Source organism: Myxocyprinus asiaticus, chromosome 40, assembly GCF_019703515.2.
Source record: "Myxocyprinus asiaticus isolate MX2 ecotype Aquarium Trade chromosome 40, UBuf_Myxa_2, whole genome shotgun sequence".
Taxonomy (NCBI): Eukaryota; Metazoa; Chordata; class Actinopteri; order Cypriniformes; family Catostomidae; genus Myxocyprinus; species Myxocyprinus asiaticus.
Genome location: NC_059383.1, coordinates 15,367,293 through 15,386,920, shown reverse-complemented (window position 1 = coordinate 15,386,920; position 19,628 = coordinate 15,367,293). Strand labels below are relative to the sequence as shown.

General features: G+C 43.0%; 1 protein-coding gene across 8 annotated transcripts in view; it reads right to left on the bottom strand.

The window, feature by feature from the left end:
* The window catches only part of LOC127430504 (rho GTPase-activating protein 42-like), a 59,279-nt gene that overhangs the window by 15,016 nt on the left and 24,635 nt on the right, over positions 1 to 19,628 (bottom strand). For 5 of the 8 annotated variants that reach the window (XM_051680322.1, XM_051680323.1, XM_051680325.1 and 2 more), the window contains 9 exons: positions 18,810 to 18,911; positions 17,910 to 18,020; positions 10,500 to 10,604; positions 10,099 to 10,228; positions 3,418 to 3,518; positions 3,195 to 3,304; positions 2,485 to 2,563; positions 528 to 567; positions 264 to 326 (listed from right to left, as the gene is read on the bottom strand). In XM_051680322.1, the coding sequence (XP_051536282.1) occupies positions 264 to 326; positions 528 to 567; positions 2,485 to 2,563; positions 3,195 to 3,304; positions 3,418 to 3,518; positions 10,099 to 10,228; positions 10,500 to 10,604; positions 17,910 to 18,020; positions 18,810 to 18,911 (841 nt within the window). The remainder of the gene's footprint in view (positions 1 to 263; positions 327 to 527; positions 568 to 2,484; positions 2,564 to 3,194; positions 3,305 to 3,417; positions 3,519 to 10,098; positions 10,229 to 10,499; positions 10,605 to 17,909; positions 18,021 to 18,809; positions 18,912 to 19,628) is intronic. The other 3 variants (XM_051680326.1, XM_051680328.1, XM_051680329.1) reach the window with 1 other exon arrangement.

The following is a 19,628-nucleotide window of genomic DNA, read 5'->3' as shown; positions in this document are numbered from 1 at the left end:
CCAACAGTGGCATCTTGGCGGTGCTGGGGCTTGAACCCCTGACCTTCTGATCAGTAAACAATTACAAAATCAAATGTCATTTCTAAGGGTTAGATGAGGCAGAAATAGCTGCTTCAGCTAAAAACTAAACCTTTACAGTGTATTTTTAATTCTATTGACATGTGTTAGCAAATACTTGAATGTTAACAAATGCTTGACACCTACACATACATGCACATGATACATGTCATATATTGCATGAAATTCAAAGGATGTAGACTCACCTCTTGCTTCTACGAGCTCTATACACTTCCTTACAAAATTAAAGCCTGCTTCATTTAGGAATGCTGTGGACACAGAGGGTTCATTTTTTTTCAAATGTCCAGCCAATGCAGGTGAACTGATTTTGTCTTATGAATTAGTATGCATAGTTCAAATTTAGAGATTACATTTAACAGCATTACAAACTGCTTGGATAACTCCAAGTTTGTTTCACTGTATACTCGATTTAACGACATCTGAACAGTTTATGGAGCTGGTGAACTTACTTTCCTCTTTCTTGCTCAGAAGGGCTGGAAGAGTGTAAATCTGGAGAAAGTCAGGATGTGTTTATTAAATGCTAAAGATACAATAGTCATTATACATGCAATGTTCATTAAGCTTACATCAGAAAAACTATAGAGCTGAATATACAAAATACATTTTTATAGTTCACTACGTAAACATACATGCCCAAACAATGTTTTGTATATAATTAACTACAGCACACAGCATTAAGAAAACAAAGAGTCATTAGTAAAGTGTAAAATCTCAGCTGTCATATTTTTCCTGCCCATGTATACACTACTGATTGCCTTGGGATTATACAGCTTCTAACAACAATTGTGTCTAAAATGGAAAAAGGAAGCAAGACCATTCCCCATAATAGTTCAAACAGAACAAGAAGAAAAAATATCACTTTAAAGTTGTTTTGTTTCCAGATATCAGGTGATATCATTTTCTTATTGGCCGTAAACAGTATATTTTAAAGGGTCATGAATCAACTCTAAAACACATTTTTGGGATGTTGACAGATATGTACAGTTTGCACATCATTGAAAACAATGACAGCACACAATGTGTTCATTGTTAAAAGTATGAATAAACCCTATTTCTATTTCTGTGTTTTATTTCGTTCCTCCGGTTAAAAAACACAAGCTGAAGCAATATCACAAAAATGAGGTACAGTATATGCGTAAACTCTGAGTTATGATTGGTAGGACAATACACATGTACAGTACGTCAGTGCATTCTGAGCGCTTCTCCACAATATTCATGAGAAGGAACGCTTCTATCCAATCACATCGCTGCTCATGGATGAGCTCACATTACAGCGAATTCAAAATTATCGACGTAACAGCTGCTCCGAGCAGCAGCGAGACTTCAACAGCACTTGCTGAACAGACATGAGAGCGGACTTTTACACTAAACACTGTGATGAGATATGGACAACAGTCCATAACCGGACCGGCACGAGCTTTTCTTGGCTGCAGTTCTGCTACTTGTGCGCCAAACATTCTGTTTTTGAGGGGAGGCTGTTAGACGGAGCACTGATTCCATTGCTTCTTCTCTGTGTGTCTGATAATGGACCGGATAACATGATGGCTTGTTCAAAAACAGAAGACAATGATGAAAACCGAAAACTCAGTCGTGTCAGCTTTTTTTTTTTGTAACCTTAACATTGTACGAAAGTTCACGGAATTTATGCCTAAATAGTTTATCGCCATTACGTCATGATAACAATAGGAGTTGAAATACTAGATAACTTTACACAGACAAGGTTAGTAAGTGTTTTATCACACTAAAGTCATGTTAACACGGATTATGCTCAAGTATTATGGCTATACTTTTGAAAAACAGAGTGAATTTAATGTTTTGTGTATTGGACCCGTTTACTTTCACTATGTGCCTTACTGAACGTGATTTTTTCTTCAGAAAAAGAGGAATGAGTCAAATTATTTTCTGTGTATAATCAACATTATGCCACAAATGCTGTAAATAGAGTTTAACTTGTACACTCCTTGTAAGAATAAACATCTATGAATCAATGTTAAGTCTCAAAAAAGTGCTTGTTTTGATGGAAATGTCTGCTCTGAATGCTTTTCTCACTTCATTCTCAAAATTTTAAAAACCATCCAAATCTTTTTGCAGATTTGCAAACTGTTCTATTATCTTCACACTTTTGTCCCATGATTGATATACAGCAAAGTTCCACAAAACTACTACTACTCAAAGGGTTTCATGACAGTCATTTTGCTTTGAAATTGAAGTAGGTAATTATACATTAAAATTTATCTTGATAACAATTTGTAATCTGTAGACAAGCTAAGGAAGAAAGACTAACACTCGATACCTTATCAGCTATTCAAAAAGCCTATCTTTACACCTCAAAGTTTTTGCACTATGAACTTGCACATGCTTATCCAAATAAGATCAGAGTGCTGTTGTGCAGATGACTGTTCTTACCGGTTCTTTTCCATCCATAGCCTCCATCCACAGTCGTCTGTTGGATTCAGAGAGTGCTTGCAGTGTGATGATGCCATGTCTGTGGAACAGATTGAGATATCTGAGCTCTTATCTATTCAAGCGATATTGTTCTGAAGTATCACAAATTACACAGCTTGCTTATTATATCCTGCAATATTTGGAACTGTTTCGATTATACTCAAAGCACCATGCATATTCCAAACCAGGTGTAACAAATTTTAAAAGCTCTCCTTACATGTATCAAAGCATGCAAACCAAATCTGCTTCAGTGTAGCAAGAAAAAAACTGGTTTCAGTGCAAGCAGAATGACTGGCAGTATTATAGAGTGTTAAAAAGCAACTGTTATATACAGAACTTAAGAGAGAAGGGTGCTTGTTTTTAATAGATATTTTCATTAGGGCACAGGCACACCAACACTTCAGAACCATAAAAGGGCATCATACCGACGGGCTTTAAAGAAACATTGGAGATAACGAAACAGAAGCCCTTCACAGGGATTACCTCTTCAGTTATGAGGACAGAAAAGATGGAAGGAAGGAAAGAGTGTTGAAAATAACAGACAGAAGACAACACTAACACAACATTACTCTTGAGATGCTTTAAAATTACTTACAACTATAAACATCATAGTGTGAGATTCATCTCAATGGTACATGAAAGATGAAAGCCTCCAAAAAATGTATACACACCTTTCCACCACCTCAATATCAAAGCAGAACCGCTTGTCTATTGAATCTGTCCTCCGTCGAATGCAAGACTTTAGCTTAAACATTTCAGGGGGACTCATGATCAGTCCATTCTATCCAAATAAGACAAAAAACATCTCACTATGGTGTGTGAAATGAGTGATCGAGTCTTTAGGAGTTTAATAACATTAAAGAGATTAGCCTATTTTGTGAAGATATTTTGTACCTGTTTGCCTCCAGACTTGAACTCTGAGTTGCTCATTGTAAACATTTTGGTCCCCTTCTCATATGTGCAGTAATGTCGACTCCATGTGCATCCCAGGGGTCCTTCAACAGAAAGCAAGTGGTCATTAGTGCACTTTAGACCTAGTGTAGGTGACTGTGATAAAAATGTACATTTGTATATTACTGCCATTAGCAGACACTTTCATACAAAGTGACTTCCAGTGCATATAAGGTACACTCAACCAGTTGAGCTACAGGAACTGTAAAATACAACTAATACTCTCAGGGAGTCTCAATACTGACTGTTACCCAAACGTCACACTATACACTAAGCACTTACAAAATATACTATGCACTCAGCCATGCACTCATCGTCCCAAATGGAACACTTAATGTTTTTTACTACATGGAAGCATTCGACTTATAACAGCTGACGGAAGTGACGTTTGAAGCACACGTGATGTGTTGCCACTAGCTTTAGCACGTTAGCCAACCTCAGTTCAACATTTGTATCTTAAACAACGTACATATTCAAACAGCTTGTAGTGATGATAAAGCATTCAACTCACATTTGTAAGGTGCTGTATACACTGAAGTTTTGCTAGCTGCTACATTCTTCATTATTTACAACTGTTTTGTCAGACCAGCAGTGCAGCCAGGTAACTCCGCCCCATCCGCTATGTACAGCAAGCTGTGTGCGTTGAGTGCATGAAGTGTCCAACATTCCACATTCCGTTTTGATGGTTGAAAACGTACATCATCCGGGTACTTAAAGTACACTTCTTTTTGCTGCATTTTCAGTGTTAACATACTACTCACACTTCTTACATTACAAAATGGCATAGAATAGTGCAGAAGTGTGCGGTCTGGGATACACCATCAGGTTTAGGGGCAATTTTTTATGTGCAATACTAATAAACCTTTTTCAAAGACTGTGATGACGCGTTTCCTCCTAATTTATCAGCGTAAATCTAAATGTTTTTTATTGTGGAGCGGGATGTGGTCATGTGTCTGTCACTGGAGAGACAGGAAACGGTAAGTGCCATCACCTGGTGATTAATGATATGTAACACCTTTGTCTCGTTACAGTGACGACGGAGATGGACTTGAAAAGGCCGCTGAGAATGCCAGTGAGAGAGAGAGAGAGACGGGAAACAAGGAACCCGATGTAGTGAAGCTGAAGTGCATTTAGTAGTGAAGCTGAAGTGCATTTAAGTGTGGGGCTGAAGTGTATTGTGCTGTGAAGCTAAAAGTGCATGTACTGTTGTCAAGCTAAAGACCATTAAAAGTTAAATTACCTGGACTGCCACCCCGCTTCCCGCTTCCTTCCTTTTATTGGAACTTCTGCACTGGTGCCGAAACCTGGGAAAAGGAAGACTTGTCGCCATGGACACCTCACCGCTGGACAAAGTCATCCATGCCCTGGCCAGCACCCAGGAGACCTACCATCAAGCCCTCCTTGCCCAGAAGCAACGTTTCCGGGAGCTCCTTCAAGCCCAGGCCGAGGATCGGCAGGCCTTACTGAGTTGGTTAGCTCCAGGCGGATCCTCAGCCGTGACCCCGGAGGCAGCGAAGAGTCCGTACCTCCTGCTCACTAAGTTGGGTCCCAAAGAAGATCCGGAGGTGTTCATAAGCCTTTTTGAAGAGTCAGCTACCGTCTCTAGCTGGCCGCGTGCTCAGTGGGCCCTTCACCTCCTGCCGCTGCTTTCCCGGGAGGCCCAGCTTGCAGCGCAGCAACTGCCAGCGGAGGACAGCCTGGACTATGTCAAGCTGAAGGTCGCTGTCCTGCAACAGGTTGGCCATAGCCCCAAACAACAACGCCAATGATTCTGCTCCCTCACCTTGAGCGACGCCGGCCGCCCATTCGCGTACGCCCAGCAGCTTCCTGATGCCTGCCGAAGATGGCGTGGAGGAAGTAATCGACCTGATGGTGCTGGAGCAACTAACCGTTCGTCTACCCCAAGGAACTGCGGAATGGATCCAGTGCAATCGCCCAACGTCGGTGGATGATGCCATCCAGCTGGCCGAAGCCCACATGGCGGCCTACCAGGAAGCCAGCGAGCAGTCCAGTTCTCTCTCTCTCTCTCCCTCTCTTGCTTCTCCTCCTCCTACTCTTGTTCCTCCCTCTCCTCCCTCTTGCCCTATACCTGCTCCCCGGAAACGGGGAGTGGTTCCACCCAAACAGGCGCACCGCCTTCACGGGCTGCACTATGCTCCTGCCCCCTCCCCTACCCTTCTCCGTCTTCCTTCCTAGGTTGATGTGTCTGCCGCCATGGGTGCAGCTGGGAAGTTGGCCTGTCTGTTGGGGTTGCGGGGAGCCGGGTCGCATCCAAGACCAGCATCCAGTGATGGAGGTGGAGACGTGGATTCGGGTCCCCGACACGCCACACTCTGCGCCCGGTCGAGCAGGGACGTACAGGATTCCAGTAAAAATTAAGGGGCGTACATACCAAGCCCTGGTGGATTTGGGTTGTAATCAAACCTCGATCCACCACGGCTTGGTTCATGACAGTGCTTTGGGTACAAAACACAAGGTGATGGTGAGATATTTGCATGGGGATGTTCACAAATACCCGGTAGTGACTACCGTTATTCAATTTCTGGGAGTAAAGCATAGAATGGAGGCCGTGGTTAATTCCCGCCTCACCCATCCACTGATTCTGGGAACTAATTGGCTGGGGTTTAAATGATTATTAAAAGCATAGTGTGTGGATGGGTCCTGCAAAACAGAAACACGGTGGGTAATGTGTGACACGATGGCTGGGGAGGCGGAGCCGGTGCCGTCCTGCGTCTGCTCAGCGTCAGAATGACGCAGGAGGGGAATCCTCCGGCATTCCCGCCCTTAGGGAATTCCCGGAGGGGGAATTCCCTCTAGAGCAGTCGCGTGACGAAACCCTTAGGCACTTTGACCAAGTGAGAGTAATCGATGGCCAGCAGCTCCAGCCTGACATCGCCCTCACATATCGTATTTTTCAATTATTAGGGACCGATTGTATCAAGTGATGCAGGACACTCAAACCCATGAAAATACAACCCAGTTATTAGTCCCGAGGAGCCGTCGGGAAACACTTTTCAGGCGGCTCACCACAATCTTATGGCAGGTCACTTAGGGCAAGAAAGAACACTACACCGTTTAATGGCCCGCTTTTATAAGCCGGGCATTCACAGGGATGTACGCAGATGGTGTGCGGCATGCTGTGTATGTCAGCTGGTGAATCCACCGGCCACCCCAAGAGCACCATTGCACCCATTACCATTAATCGAGGCCCCCTTCGAAAGAATTGGTATGGACCTCATCGGGCCATTAGAATGGTCAGCATGCGGATATCGGTTTGTATCAGTCCTGGTGGATTATGCAACGCGATATCCGGAAGCAGTGCCTTTACGCAACATCTCAGCATGCGGTGTTGCGGAGGCATTCTTCAAAATGATCTACCGGGTGGGGATTCCGAAAGGAATTCTCACTGACCAAGGCACAACGTTTATGTCATGAACACTACATGAACTTTATGAATTGCTGGGGATTAAATCGATCCGCACCAGTGTTTATCACCCGCAAACTGACGGGCTGGCTGGTTTAATCACACCCTGAAAAACATAATTCGTAAGATCATACACAAGGACTCTATAAATTGGGACAAATGGCTGGAACCCCTATTATTTGCAGTCAGGGAGGTCCCGCAAACCTCCACGGGGTTTTCCCTCTTCGAGCTCCTGTATGGATGCCGGCCCCACGGGGTGCTTGATGTCATACGGGAGGCGTGGGAGGAAGGGCCTTCCCAGAGTAAAAGTGAAATTCAGTACGTCCTTGATCTTCGAGCAAAGCTACACACACTGGGTCAGTTGTCACAACAGAATTTGCTTCAAGCTCAAGAGACACAAAGCCAGCTCTATAATAGGGGTGCCCAGCTATGGGAATTTGCACCGGGAGACAAAGTACTTGTATTACTTCCCACATCGAGCTCGAAATTACTCGCTAAGAGGCAAGGACCCTTTGGGGTTACACGGCAAGATGGGGACCTCGATTATGAAGTTAAACGAACGGATAGAGGCGGGGCATGTCAAATTAACCACCTCAACCTCCTTAAATTATGGAGAGAGGCAGTCCCTGTGTCCATGGCGATGGCAGTTCTGGAGAGGGTGGAACTTGGGCCAGAGGTGAAGTTCAAAGTCGATCCATTCACCCCGGTCCCTTGTGGAGACCACCTCTCACCATCCCAGGTCACGGAGGTGGCCAGATTGCAAAAAGAGTTTGCGGATGTTTTCTCTCCTCTTCCCAGTCATACTAACCTCATACAGCATCATATCGAGACCCCACCGGGAGTGGTTGTGCGTAGTCAGCCATACCGTGTACCTGAGCACAAGAAAAAGGTGATTCAGGACGAATTAGAGGCAATGCTCGAAATGGGGGTAATAGAAGAATTGCACAGCGATTGGGCGAGCCCAGTTGTTCTTGTACCTAAGAGTGACGGGTCAGTCCGGTTCTGTGTTGATTACCAAAAAATCAACACAGTGTCTAAATTTGATGCGTACCCAATGCCCCGAATTGATGAACCGCTCGATCAGTTGGGTGCGGCTCAATTTTATTCGACACTGGATTTAACTAAGGGATATTGGCAGATCCCCTTAACTCCATTATCCCGAGAAAAAACTGCCTTTTCCACACCGTTCAGATTACACCAATTCGTCACTCTTCCGTTCAGTTTGTTCGGGGCTCCTGCCACGTTCCAGTGCTTATTGGATAACATCCTCCAGCCACACGCCGCATATGCCGCTGCCTAGCTGGATGACATTATCATATACAGTAATGATTGGCAGAGGCATATTCAGCATCTAAGAGCCGTGCTGAGGTCGCTGAGGTGGGCGGGACTCACGGCAAACCCGAGAAAGTGTGCAATTGGGTGGGTGGAAGTACGGTATCTGGGCTTCCACTTGGGTCATGGGCAGGTACGACCCCAAATTGATAAAAATGCAGTGATAGCGGCCTGCTGATATCCCATGTCCAAAAAGGAGGTGAGACAGTTTATGGGGTTGGCTGGCTTTTACAGAAGGTTTGTGCCTAATTTTTATGATGTCACCAGCCCCTTGACTGATCTCACTAAAAAGGGGACACCAGATCCGGTCCAGTGGATGGAGGCGTGCCAACAGGCTTTCACGAGAGTGGAATCTGCACTCTGTGGTGGTCTGCTCCTACATTCTCCTAACTTTTCTCTCCCTTTCATTTTACAGACAGATGCATCAGAGAGGGGGTTGGGCCGGACATTGCCCGGGCCTGAGTCGGGTGGTGGTGGGGGTATGTGGAGCGGGACGTGGTCATGTGTCTGTCACTGGGGTGAGAGGAAGCAGTAAGGGCCTGGTGATTAATGATACGTAACACCTGTGTCTCGTTACAGTGACGATGGAGATGGGCTTGAAAAGGCCGCCGAGAATGCCAGTGAGAGAGAGAGACGGGAACCAAGGAACCCGAAGTAGTGAAGCTGAAGTGCATTTAGTAGTGAAGCTGAAGTGTATTTAGTTGTGGGGCTGAAGTGTATTGTGCTGTGAAGCTAAAAGTGTATGTACTGTTGTCAAGCTAAAGACCATTAAAAGTAACTTACCCGGAATGCCACCCCGCTTCCCAATTCCTTCCTTTTATTGGAACTTCTACATTTATATTATACATTATTTAAATATTGAGTTTAAATGTATAACATATGTTTTATATTACCCTGGAATTCGTTTTTTTTAAAACTAATTACCACAGCTGCGAGGGGGTTTCTATTACAGCTGTTGAGAGAGTGACAATAAATTTGGCATCTTCTCCCACTTTACTGTCTTAATCCACAAATCTCTATTTTTTCCTCTTCTGGAAAGTCATTAAAATGTAATAGTGGAGTTTGTCTTTTGGTCTTGGAGCAAATGGGTGAAAAGTGAAAATAATATCTGCTGTGATCTCCCATTCACCAATGTCGAAGTTTACCCTGCAAAAGTTTACTTCCGCATTCCAAAACCCGGAGTGTGAAAAAGGTCTATTATTAATAAAGTTCTGAAATCAAATATGGCGACTACGTCATTAACGTCAAACATGTGATGAAACATCATTATGTCACAAGACCCAATGAGGTTTGACATTGTTGACATAGCAGCCATATTTGATTTTAGTGCTTTATTAATTAATTTGATCTGATTTGAGAATGAACAATGACTTAAATTTCACTCTGTTCATCACTCAAAATGATCATATTGCTTTTGAAGACTTGGAATGAAGGGCATCAATAGAAAGTATAGATTCAAGTATATATTATAGAGTCATATTGATTACTTTTACTGCGGTTTAATGGTGTTTTTTTTTTCCTTATTCGAGCTTGACAGACCACTGTTCAGAGTCACTGTTCACTATCATTATATGGCAAATAAACCCAGTAAAGACTTTTTAAAATTCACCTTTTGTGTTCCATAGAAGACAGACAGGTTTAGAAATGACATTATGGCAAGTAAATAATACTAGAAATTTCATTGTTGGGTGAACAATTCCTTTATATTTCTAACAAATACAGTATATGCCAAAATTCAAAGTTGAATGTAAATCTTTAATTCAATTTAATCTTTCTGAACTTAACTTGAACCCAACAACGTGACAGGGAGGAGTGTTAGTGCTTGTTCAGATCTGTTACGTTAACCCAAGAGCTTTGAGGATACTCACGCTTCTCCTGGACATTGAGGAAGCCCTCCATAGTCCACTGTCCTGGGGCTTTAAAGTCCTGCTCCGCAGACCTTATCCTTCTCATCAGATTTTCCACTTCCTGTCTTGTGCTCACAAAATTATTCCTTGTCTACAGAGAGAACATCAAAACAACAGTCTATTGGTTCTAGTAAAGTTCCTTTCATACACAGCAATAAATATAGGAATAGTGAGTGTTATTTTAATATACTGTACATAGCATTGCATCAACAACCACTTTTAGTCTTTATTATATCTTTCCAAGTTCTTTGTCATTTATACAAACACTCATAGAAGCACTTATACAAACACAGGCTTTGTTGGCTCAATTGTCAGACTGATCAGCCAGGCGTCGTCAGCTGAAGGCAGGGTTTGGCTCTTACGTTTTGAAGGTTGAACTGCAGTTGTTGCTTGTATGGCTCAAACTCATGTGCCAGCTCGTAACCCTCATGGTAAAAGGTGAACAATCCCTGGAGGAATGCCAGGAGCTGAGAGGAACAGACACAGACAGTCATTTGAATTCAAAGTTTAAGAAGTCTAAAAATACTCTATGAAACCATTACAAAACTGATGTCGAAATTCTTTGGTCATAAGCATCTTTTATATTCACAGAAGTTGTTTGCTTTGCTGCTTGAATCAGTGAGGCTATGCATGCTAATAAATGTGCTGATGTTTGGCCCTTCTAACCTTGCACCGCTTGTTAATTAGTTAAATTAGTTAATTTTAAAAGGATAGTTCACCCAATTATAAGCATTTTATCATCATTTCCTCACCCTCATGTTGTTCCGACACCAAATTACTTCCTCTCTTCCGTAGAACACCAATGGAGGCAGAATGTTACAGATTGACAGCCTCAGTCACATACACTTTTATTATAAGGTAAAAAGATGCCATGAAATTGAATGGTGACAAAGGCTGTTTAGGGATGCACCAATATGGAATTTCTGGGCCGATACGATAATTCACAGCTCATTGTGGCCGATACAAAAACCAATAACAAGATATTAAAAAAATATATATATATATATAAAAAAAAAAAAAAAATATATAGGTTTAAATTTTTTATCATTTAACATTGATTAGCTAGATAATTCATTAAATGCTTCTCATTTGAAAAATAGGTGTCATTTAAATTTGGACATGCTGCTATTTAGGGTTTGGCAGATGTAACATGAACCAGAAATGTGCCCATATTAAAGATGTATGCTGATTTTAATGAGAAATAAATGACAGAGAGTGTTTACTGTAATCCTGATGAAATGCTAACAGAGAGAATAATAAACTTCTTACAGATGAAATAATGCATGCATTAAACCAACATGAGGTGATAAACAGCATGAAATGAACATTAAACAACAAAAAACACAACACAAACCCTAATCTCTATACATGGTGTAATATTTATGCCAGCAGCCAGACTGCGCTTAAAGGGTTAGTTCACCCAAAAATGAAAATTCTCTCATGATTTACTTACCTTTAAGCCATCCCAGATGTGTATGACTTTCTTTCTTCAGCAGAACCGAAGTGAAGATTTTTATAAGCAGATTTCGGCTCTGTTTGTCCATAAAACACATGTAAACGGGTGCCATCAGGCTGCTGGCTCTTTGACAGTCCAAAAGGCATATTTAAGCAGCATAAAAGTAATCCAAACGACTACAGTTGATCAATTAATGTCTTCTGAAGCAAATCGATATGTTTGTGTTAAAAATCTAGCGATAATTAAACATTTATTAACTTAAAAAAATCGCTTCCTGCCAGCAGTCGATACATCAGTGACATAAGTGCTATGGTGCATTCACGCGAGAAGTCGGAAATGCATTCTTTGTACACAACAGAGGAATGACCGTCACGCGAGAGTTAGTTCATTTCAAACAGCAATCTAGCTCTGGGCAGAAGCAACGATATAAAGTTAAAAACGTTTTAATTATCGATTTGTTTCTTATACCAACCCATTGATTTGCTTCAGAAGACTGGAGTCATGTGGATTACTTTTATGCTGCCTAAATATGTCTTTTGGACCGTTAAACAGCCAGCAGCCTGATGGCACCCATTTACATGCATTGAATGGACAAACTGAGCTGAAATCTGCTTATAAACATCTTCATTTTGGTTCTGCTCACACAGGAAAATCACACATCTGGGATGGCATGAGGGTGAGTAAATCATGAGAGAATTTTCATTTCTGGGTGAACTATCCCTTTAAGTGTGTCATTCACACACTTATTCCAGCACTCATCTGTGACAAGGTTATTATCATAAACTAAAACAAAAACTAAAATTAAATCTAAAAAAAAAAAAAAATGTCAAACTGAAACAAAAATAAAAATCAACAATTGGAAAAACTGAAGCTAAACTAAAATAAATTTTTATGGCTCTGAAAAAACTAAAATAAAAATAATCTTAAACAATATTTAGTTCCCTATCCGTCACTCACTCGATGTTGTGTCGATGTAGTGACACTAGGGGTCACTCTTGGGAGCCCCAAACACCTCTGCTTTTTGAAAAAAGGCCAATGGGAATTGGCAAGTGGAATTTGCATGCCACTCCCCCGCACATACGGGTATAAAAGGAGCTGGTATGCAACCACTCATTCAGATTTTCTCTTCGGAGCCGAGCGGTGGCATTCAGTGCACTGAATTTAATTCTCTCTACCGTTCACCTCAAACTGCTGGATTTACGATGCATTTCAGCGGCTTCTCCCCCTCTGAGTGCAGAGAACGCCCCTGGGTGTATCAGCAGAACAAAAAAAAAAGAGAGTATATTCTAATAAAAGAGTATATTTTCAATTCTAAAAGAGCGGCACACATGGAACGTCTTTTTAAAGATGCCTTTTCGTTTGTGTGTTATTCCTGGTTGCGGTCGTAATCTCTCCGCTTCTGACGGCCACAATCGCTGTCTTACGTGTCTGGGCGCTGCCCACGCGGAGACTTCATTCGTGAATGGGTCTTGTCCTCATTGCAAGAACATGACCATGGTAACGTTGCGGTCGCGGCTTGCCTTCGTAAGAAAGCAAGCCACCCCAGTGGCTCCCTGCCTCGGTCCTTCTACCTACGGGTATGAGGCCGCATCGGTTAGCACTGGGGGCGATCTGGGGACTCCAATGGGACCACCTCCACCGGGTAACCCCCCACGGACCTCCCATTCCTCAGCACGCTCTCGGATGAGACCGCCGGCTCGTCTCAGGGTGAGTTCGACCTCTTATTCGGGGCCCGGGAAGATGATGAGCTATCGAGCACAGCATCGGAGAGCGGGCTTGTCCACTCTGACGCGGAGGCTTTGGCTGGGCTTCCCCCTTCGGGTGTGGTCACCCAGTCTCAGGTCGACGTGGAGATGACGGACATGCTTTCCCGGGCAGCCGCGAGTGTCGGGCTAGTGTGGAACTCTCCACTCTCCCCTGAACCCTCGCGGCTCAATGATTGTTCCTGGGCCCAGAGAGCCGCTCACGGCCACGCCCCGCCCTGGTTCCTTTCTTCCCGGAAGTGCACGAGGAGCTGACAAGATCTCCCAGGTGGATAAGGCGCTTGCGGTGCACTTGTGCCCGCAGAGCACCACCACCTGGCATGGGCGCCTGAAGCTCTTGTCCAGGGCCTGTAAGTTTACGTCGTCTCTGAGGTCTAAGGCCTATGGTGTCGCTGGGCAAGCCGCCTCCGCCCTGCATGCCATGTCTCTCCTGCAGGTACACCAAGCCAAGGCACTAAAAGAGCTGCATGAGGATATTTCTGATATGGGATTGATGCAGGAACTGCGCTCGGCAACCAACCTCGCTCTCCGGACGACAAAGGTCAAGGCGCGGTCTCTCGGGCAGGCGATGTCCACCCTGGTGGTCCAGGAACGCCACCTTTGGCTCAACCTGGTCAACATGAGAGAGGCTGACAAGGCACGGTTCCTTGATGCCCCCATCTCCCAGGTTGGCCTGTTCGGCGACACCGTCGAGGACTTTTCCCAGCAGTTCTCGGCGGTGAAGCAGCAGACAGAGGCCATTCAGCACATCCTGCACCGGTGTGGCTCAAGACCCTGCACCCTGTCTGCTCGTCGCCAAGGGCGTCCTCCTGCAGCAACAGCACCTGCTCCGCCGCAGCCCGCCCCGCGGCCCGGCCCGCCGTGGAGCCCACAGCAAGAAGCAGACGCCACCCATCTCACGGCCGGCCGCCAAGAACCCTAGGAAGGCTTCGAAGTGCCCGAGACGGGCGACCCAGGGACGAGGAGACCCGCTTTTATGGAGCTGGTAAACAGACCACTCCGTCCCCCGGTGGAGGGCGGGAGGAGAATCTTTTGTTTCATCTTTTGCCGCATGCCCAAGAGACTGCGGTACCCAAAATTTCAACAAAAGAGTGGTTTCCTTGTTCTCTGGGTCACATGTCAGGTGCGCACGGCTATCGTCATGACCACCGTCCACCGTCCCATTTTGGCAGGTTTGGCGCTCCAGCGGCGGACCTCCCACCCCTGCGCACCCAGCTGTGGTACAAACATGCCCACACCGGGTTGGTTCCGATGGACTGCGGGGACGATGTATCTCCTCCCCCTTCTCGACCAATCTTATGGTGGGCGTCAGGAGCCAGGTAAGTGCTTCGATGTCTCTGGACTCAGCACGGCTACGGGGTTCGAGCCCCCTCGACGTGGCACCTCAGGCTCTGCGCCACGGTGAGGCCCCACCCGCTGGTACGTCCGATGTGATTATCCCCTTGGTCCCCCTCGCCCGGAGTTTGGATGCGTGGCTCGCGCTTTCCAACCCATCACGATGGCTGACCCAGACTGTCCGACTCTGCTACGCAATTCAGTTCGCCAGGCGCCCACCCAGGTTCTGGCAACCGCGACCAGACATCTGAAATCTCCACATCTGGCCCTTGGACGGGATGCGGAAGACCTAAGTGGCCTACCACCCGCATTGGTAGACACGATCACTCAGGCTAGGGCTCCCTCTACGAGGCGCCTGTATGCCTTGAAGTGGCGTTCTTCCCGACATGAAGACCCCCAGAGATGCGCAGTCGGATCGGTGCTTTCCTTCCTGCAGGAGAGGCTAGAGGGGCGGCTGTCCCCCTCCACCTTGAAGGTGTATGTAGCCGCCATTTCGGCACATCACGAGGCAGTGGATGGTAAGTATTTGGGGAAGCACAACTTGATCGTCAGGTTCCTAAGAGGTGCTAGGAGGTTGAATCCCTCCAGACCGCGCCTCATGCCCTCGTGGGACCTCTCTGTAGTCCTTCGGGGTCTACAGGGTGCTCCCTTTGAGCCTCTGGAGTCAGTTGAGCTTAAGGCACTCTCTTTGAAGACTGCCCTCCTGACTGCGCTCACTTTCATTAAGAGGGTAGGGGACCTGCAGGTGTTCTCTGTCAGCGAATCATGGCTGGAGTTTGGTCCGGGTTACTCTCATGTGATCCTGAGACCCCAACCGGGCTATGTGCCCAAGGTTCCCACGACCCCGTTTCGGGATCAGGTGGTGAACCTGCAAGCGCTTGTATGTATGTATATATATATATATATATATATATATATATATATATACACACACACACAACTGGTCAAAAGTTTTGAAACACTTATTCTTTATTATAATTTTTTTTCTTCGCATTTTAGAATAATAGTAAAGTCACCAAAACTATGGAATAACATAAATGGAACTATGGGAATTATGTTGTGACTAAACAAAATCCAAAATAAATCAAAACTGTGTTATATTTTAGCATCTTCAAAGTAGTCACCCTTTGCCTAGAATTTGCAGACATGTACTCTTGACATTTTCTCAACCAACTTCTTGAGGTATCACCCTGGGATGCTTTTTAAACAGTATTGAAGGAGTTCCCATCTATGTTGGGCACTTATTGGCTGCTTTTCTTTATTATTTGGTCCAAGTCATCAATTTCAAAAACTTTTTTTTTTAAATTATATTTTAGTTTTATAATGAAATAAATTAATATGGTGGCACAATTATATTTTTGTCTACAAAACTAATTTCAAACATTTAAGCAAACGCCTTCAGATCAAAAGATATTTAAGATTATAAGAAACATTTCAGTCAAGTGTTTCAAAACTTTTGACCGGTAGTGTGTGCATATATATATATATATATATATATATGTATCGCAAACCCCCCAGGTGTCCCAGTTTGAGACTTTCAAAATCTGGTCAGTAGAGTAATCAGTCTGGTGCAACTTCACCTACAGACAAGGTACATGGAGAAGACAATCGAAGAGGATAAATTCAGCAACACTTGTTGAAGGGAGAAATTTATTAGATAAAAAACTGACGCATTTAGGCACACAAGCCTTCATCAGGGTTTAAAAAGTTAGAACAGAGCAGATACAAAGCAGTTATTTAAATACATTCAAGAGTATCATCTAGCCAATGAGATGGACAGCGAAATCAGGTCACCCTATAGAAAACGCGCTAGCCATGTCTGGGACTTCCATTATGACACATTTGAACCTTCGTTTTCGTTGTGTTACCAATGCATGAAATTAAACAAAGAGAATAGAAACAATATAATATCCAGTAATTTATTCTGACTGCCCCCCCCCCCCCACCCCCCATTTAAAACAAATTAGAAATAAAAACTCAAAAACATTTAAAACTATTATAACCTTGATCTGTGACAGTTCCATTTTATAACTAATGAAATGTGAACACAACAATCATAATGGGTATATGTAACACCATTTGGATGGAATAGCCATGTGTCATAATGTTAGAAAAGTAAATACAATACTTAAAATTCACTCACAAACCAGTGTTTTATCCATCTCGAGTCACTTTGTGAGAATTATTTCAAGATAATTGAACCGTGTAAGGTTGTGTTTGGGCTCATTTTAATCGCTATGCTGTGCTGCAAGTAAAAATATGCTATTTCCCACATTCTGTTTGTTTCATGAATACGCAGAAAAGACTGCCCCCAAGAAACATACATAAAGGTTTTTGTCGCATTTTTGTTTATTGCCTCATGAAACATAAACAGATTATTGGAAATGGCTTGTCTTACAGCAGATTACACCAGAAAAAATAGCCCCAAAACAACGTAACAAGGTGCAGAGATGTTGAAATAATCCTCACCGAGCGACATGATCTTGGCTCTCACTCACACACTGCTCATTTGCATACTGTCGCTTCAGACTGCCCAAGTCCCTGCCTGAGGTAGAGAAGCCGCAGGCAGTCAGAAATTCTCAGCCACAAGCAAATAAACAGTAACAAATTATCAATGAAAATATCGGCGGTAATTACATTATCTGCGTCACAATAATATTTTGATTTTCCCAGTTATCTACCAATAATATATTGGCCACCGATATATCATGCATCCCTAATTCTGACTAATATGTTACATGGTGGAAAGAAGTCATAAGGGTTTGGAACAAAGTGAGGGTGAGTAATCGATGAAAGAAATTTCCTTTTTTGGGTGAACTATCCCTTTAAGTCTAGGTTTAACCTTTTTACTATATCTGCTATATTCTGAGGTTGATATCTCAGACAAGTTGGTGTAGGAGTTTTGGTGGCATTAATCATAATGTTTCTGTCTGATCCTGTGTCCAGTGTGTGCTTTACGCATCTATTTGGATCGCACGCAGAGCTTTAGAAGCCCCGAGCAGCTCGGAAAGGAAGCGCTGTCTCCAAACAGAGGATCGCCCACTGGGTCGTTGACGCCATCGTGACAGAAGCGACACTGCTGATCTTCCAAGATATGCCAACAGATTACAAAGCAATGTCGAAACGTTTCTCTATTTTTATTTTGTATCTGAAAGTGTCCATGTTTCTCCTTTGCATTCAAAGCACTGTCCTATGATATAGAAATTGGAGTGTCTTACCGGCTCAACAAATTCAAATTTCTTTCTCTCTTGCACTTCTTGGATTTTGAAAACATATTCCAGAGAGGCATCATTGAAGACCTGCCTTTCCTTATTTATCTGGGCATCTGCCTATAAAAGAATCATTTATAACCAAGCTGTTCACTGAGAATAAAACAAATAGTTGCCATGTATTTGGGTAATACTTTCCAATATGGTTCCATTTGTTAACATTAGTCAACAACATTAGTCAACATGAACTAACAATAAACAATACCTTTACAACATTTATTAATAAAAATGGATTTCTCTATGTACTAATACTTTTTTAAAACCAAATGTTGTAACATTAGTTAATGCACCATGAATCAGCATAATCTAACAATGAACAATTGCATTTTTATTAACAAACATTAATATGGGGGGGGGGGGGGGTATGGGGGGCGAGCAAAGACGTTGACTGCCACACCTGGAGTCGGTAGTTCGAATCCAGGGCGTGCTGAGTGATTCCAGCCAGGTCTCCTAAGCAACCAAATTGGCCTGGTTGCTAGGGAGGGTAGAGTCACATGGGATAACCTCCTTATGGTCACTATAATATGGTTCGCTCTCAGTGGGGCGTGTGGTGAGTTGTGCGTGGATGCCGCGGTGGATGGAGTGAAGCCGCATTGGGAATTGGGCATTCCAAAATGAAAAATAAATAAATAAATAAATAAATAAATAAAAACTAATATTAATATTAATAAACGTGGTAAAAAAATATATTGTTCATTGTTTGTTCTGATCCCTAATGCATTAACTAATGTTAATGAATGGAACCTTATTGTAAAGTGTTATCTGTATTTGTAATATGATCAAAATATACTTTGTATTCTGTGTGTGTTCTGTTATTCATATATAGCAATAATTTAACATTCAAGTTACCTCCTGCAAAAGGGACTCTTTCTTTCTAGAAGACAGGCTTAAGTGCTTCTCCAAAACTGTGTAATACTTCTCGGTCTCCTTGTCAAATTTCTTTTTCCCTTCCTTTAAAAAAAAAAAAAAAAAAAAAAAAGGGAAGGGGGGAAGTTGGAATTTCCTGTACTGTAATTATGGTGATAAATGATTTTTGCAGAGATAAAATGTTATATAAAACATCAGACTTGTAAACAAACACCATGTAAGTCTCATGAAAGCATTAGAAGTGCTTTAATTCATTTATTTTGACTTATTAGATCAGAAAGAATGCTGCTGTGGAAGTTTAATCAGTAGATGGCAGACTCATTTTCTTTCAAGTAATCAGGATTGAAGTCAAGTTAAGGCCCACACAGACTTCACTCACACAATTCAGTATAAATCCACACAAATTTCCGCAGAATTCAAATGCCCATTATTCGCAGAATTCGACATATCCCCATACCTTGCATATTTAAATACTCGTATTCCTTATAAGTACATTTTTAAATAGTTTGGAATATATGTCTTTCAGCAATCAATAAGAGTGCAGTACTCTCAGCTGATTGACTGATATCTCAGCCAGGCCGCTTAGTCAGCTGATATTTGGCCGTTTTGAAATTATCTGCATATAACGATAAAGGTGAATTATATATGAATTATAATTATATTTCCTTTTTGGAGCTTGAAAGTTTTGGACCCCATTGACTTGCACTGTATGGACACATTTTCCATCAATGAAAATATCTTTGTTTATGTTCTACAGAAGTAAGTCATTCGAATTTGAGACAGCATAAAGGGTGAATAAAT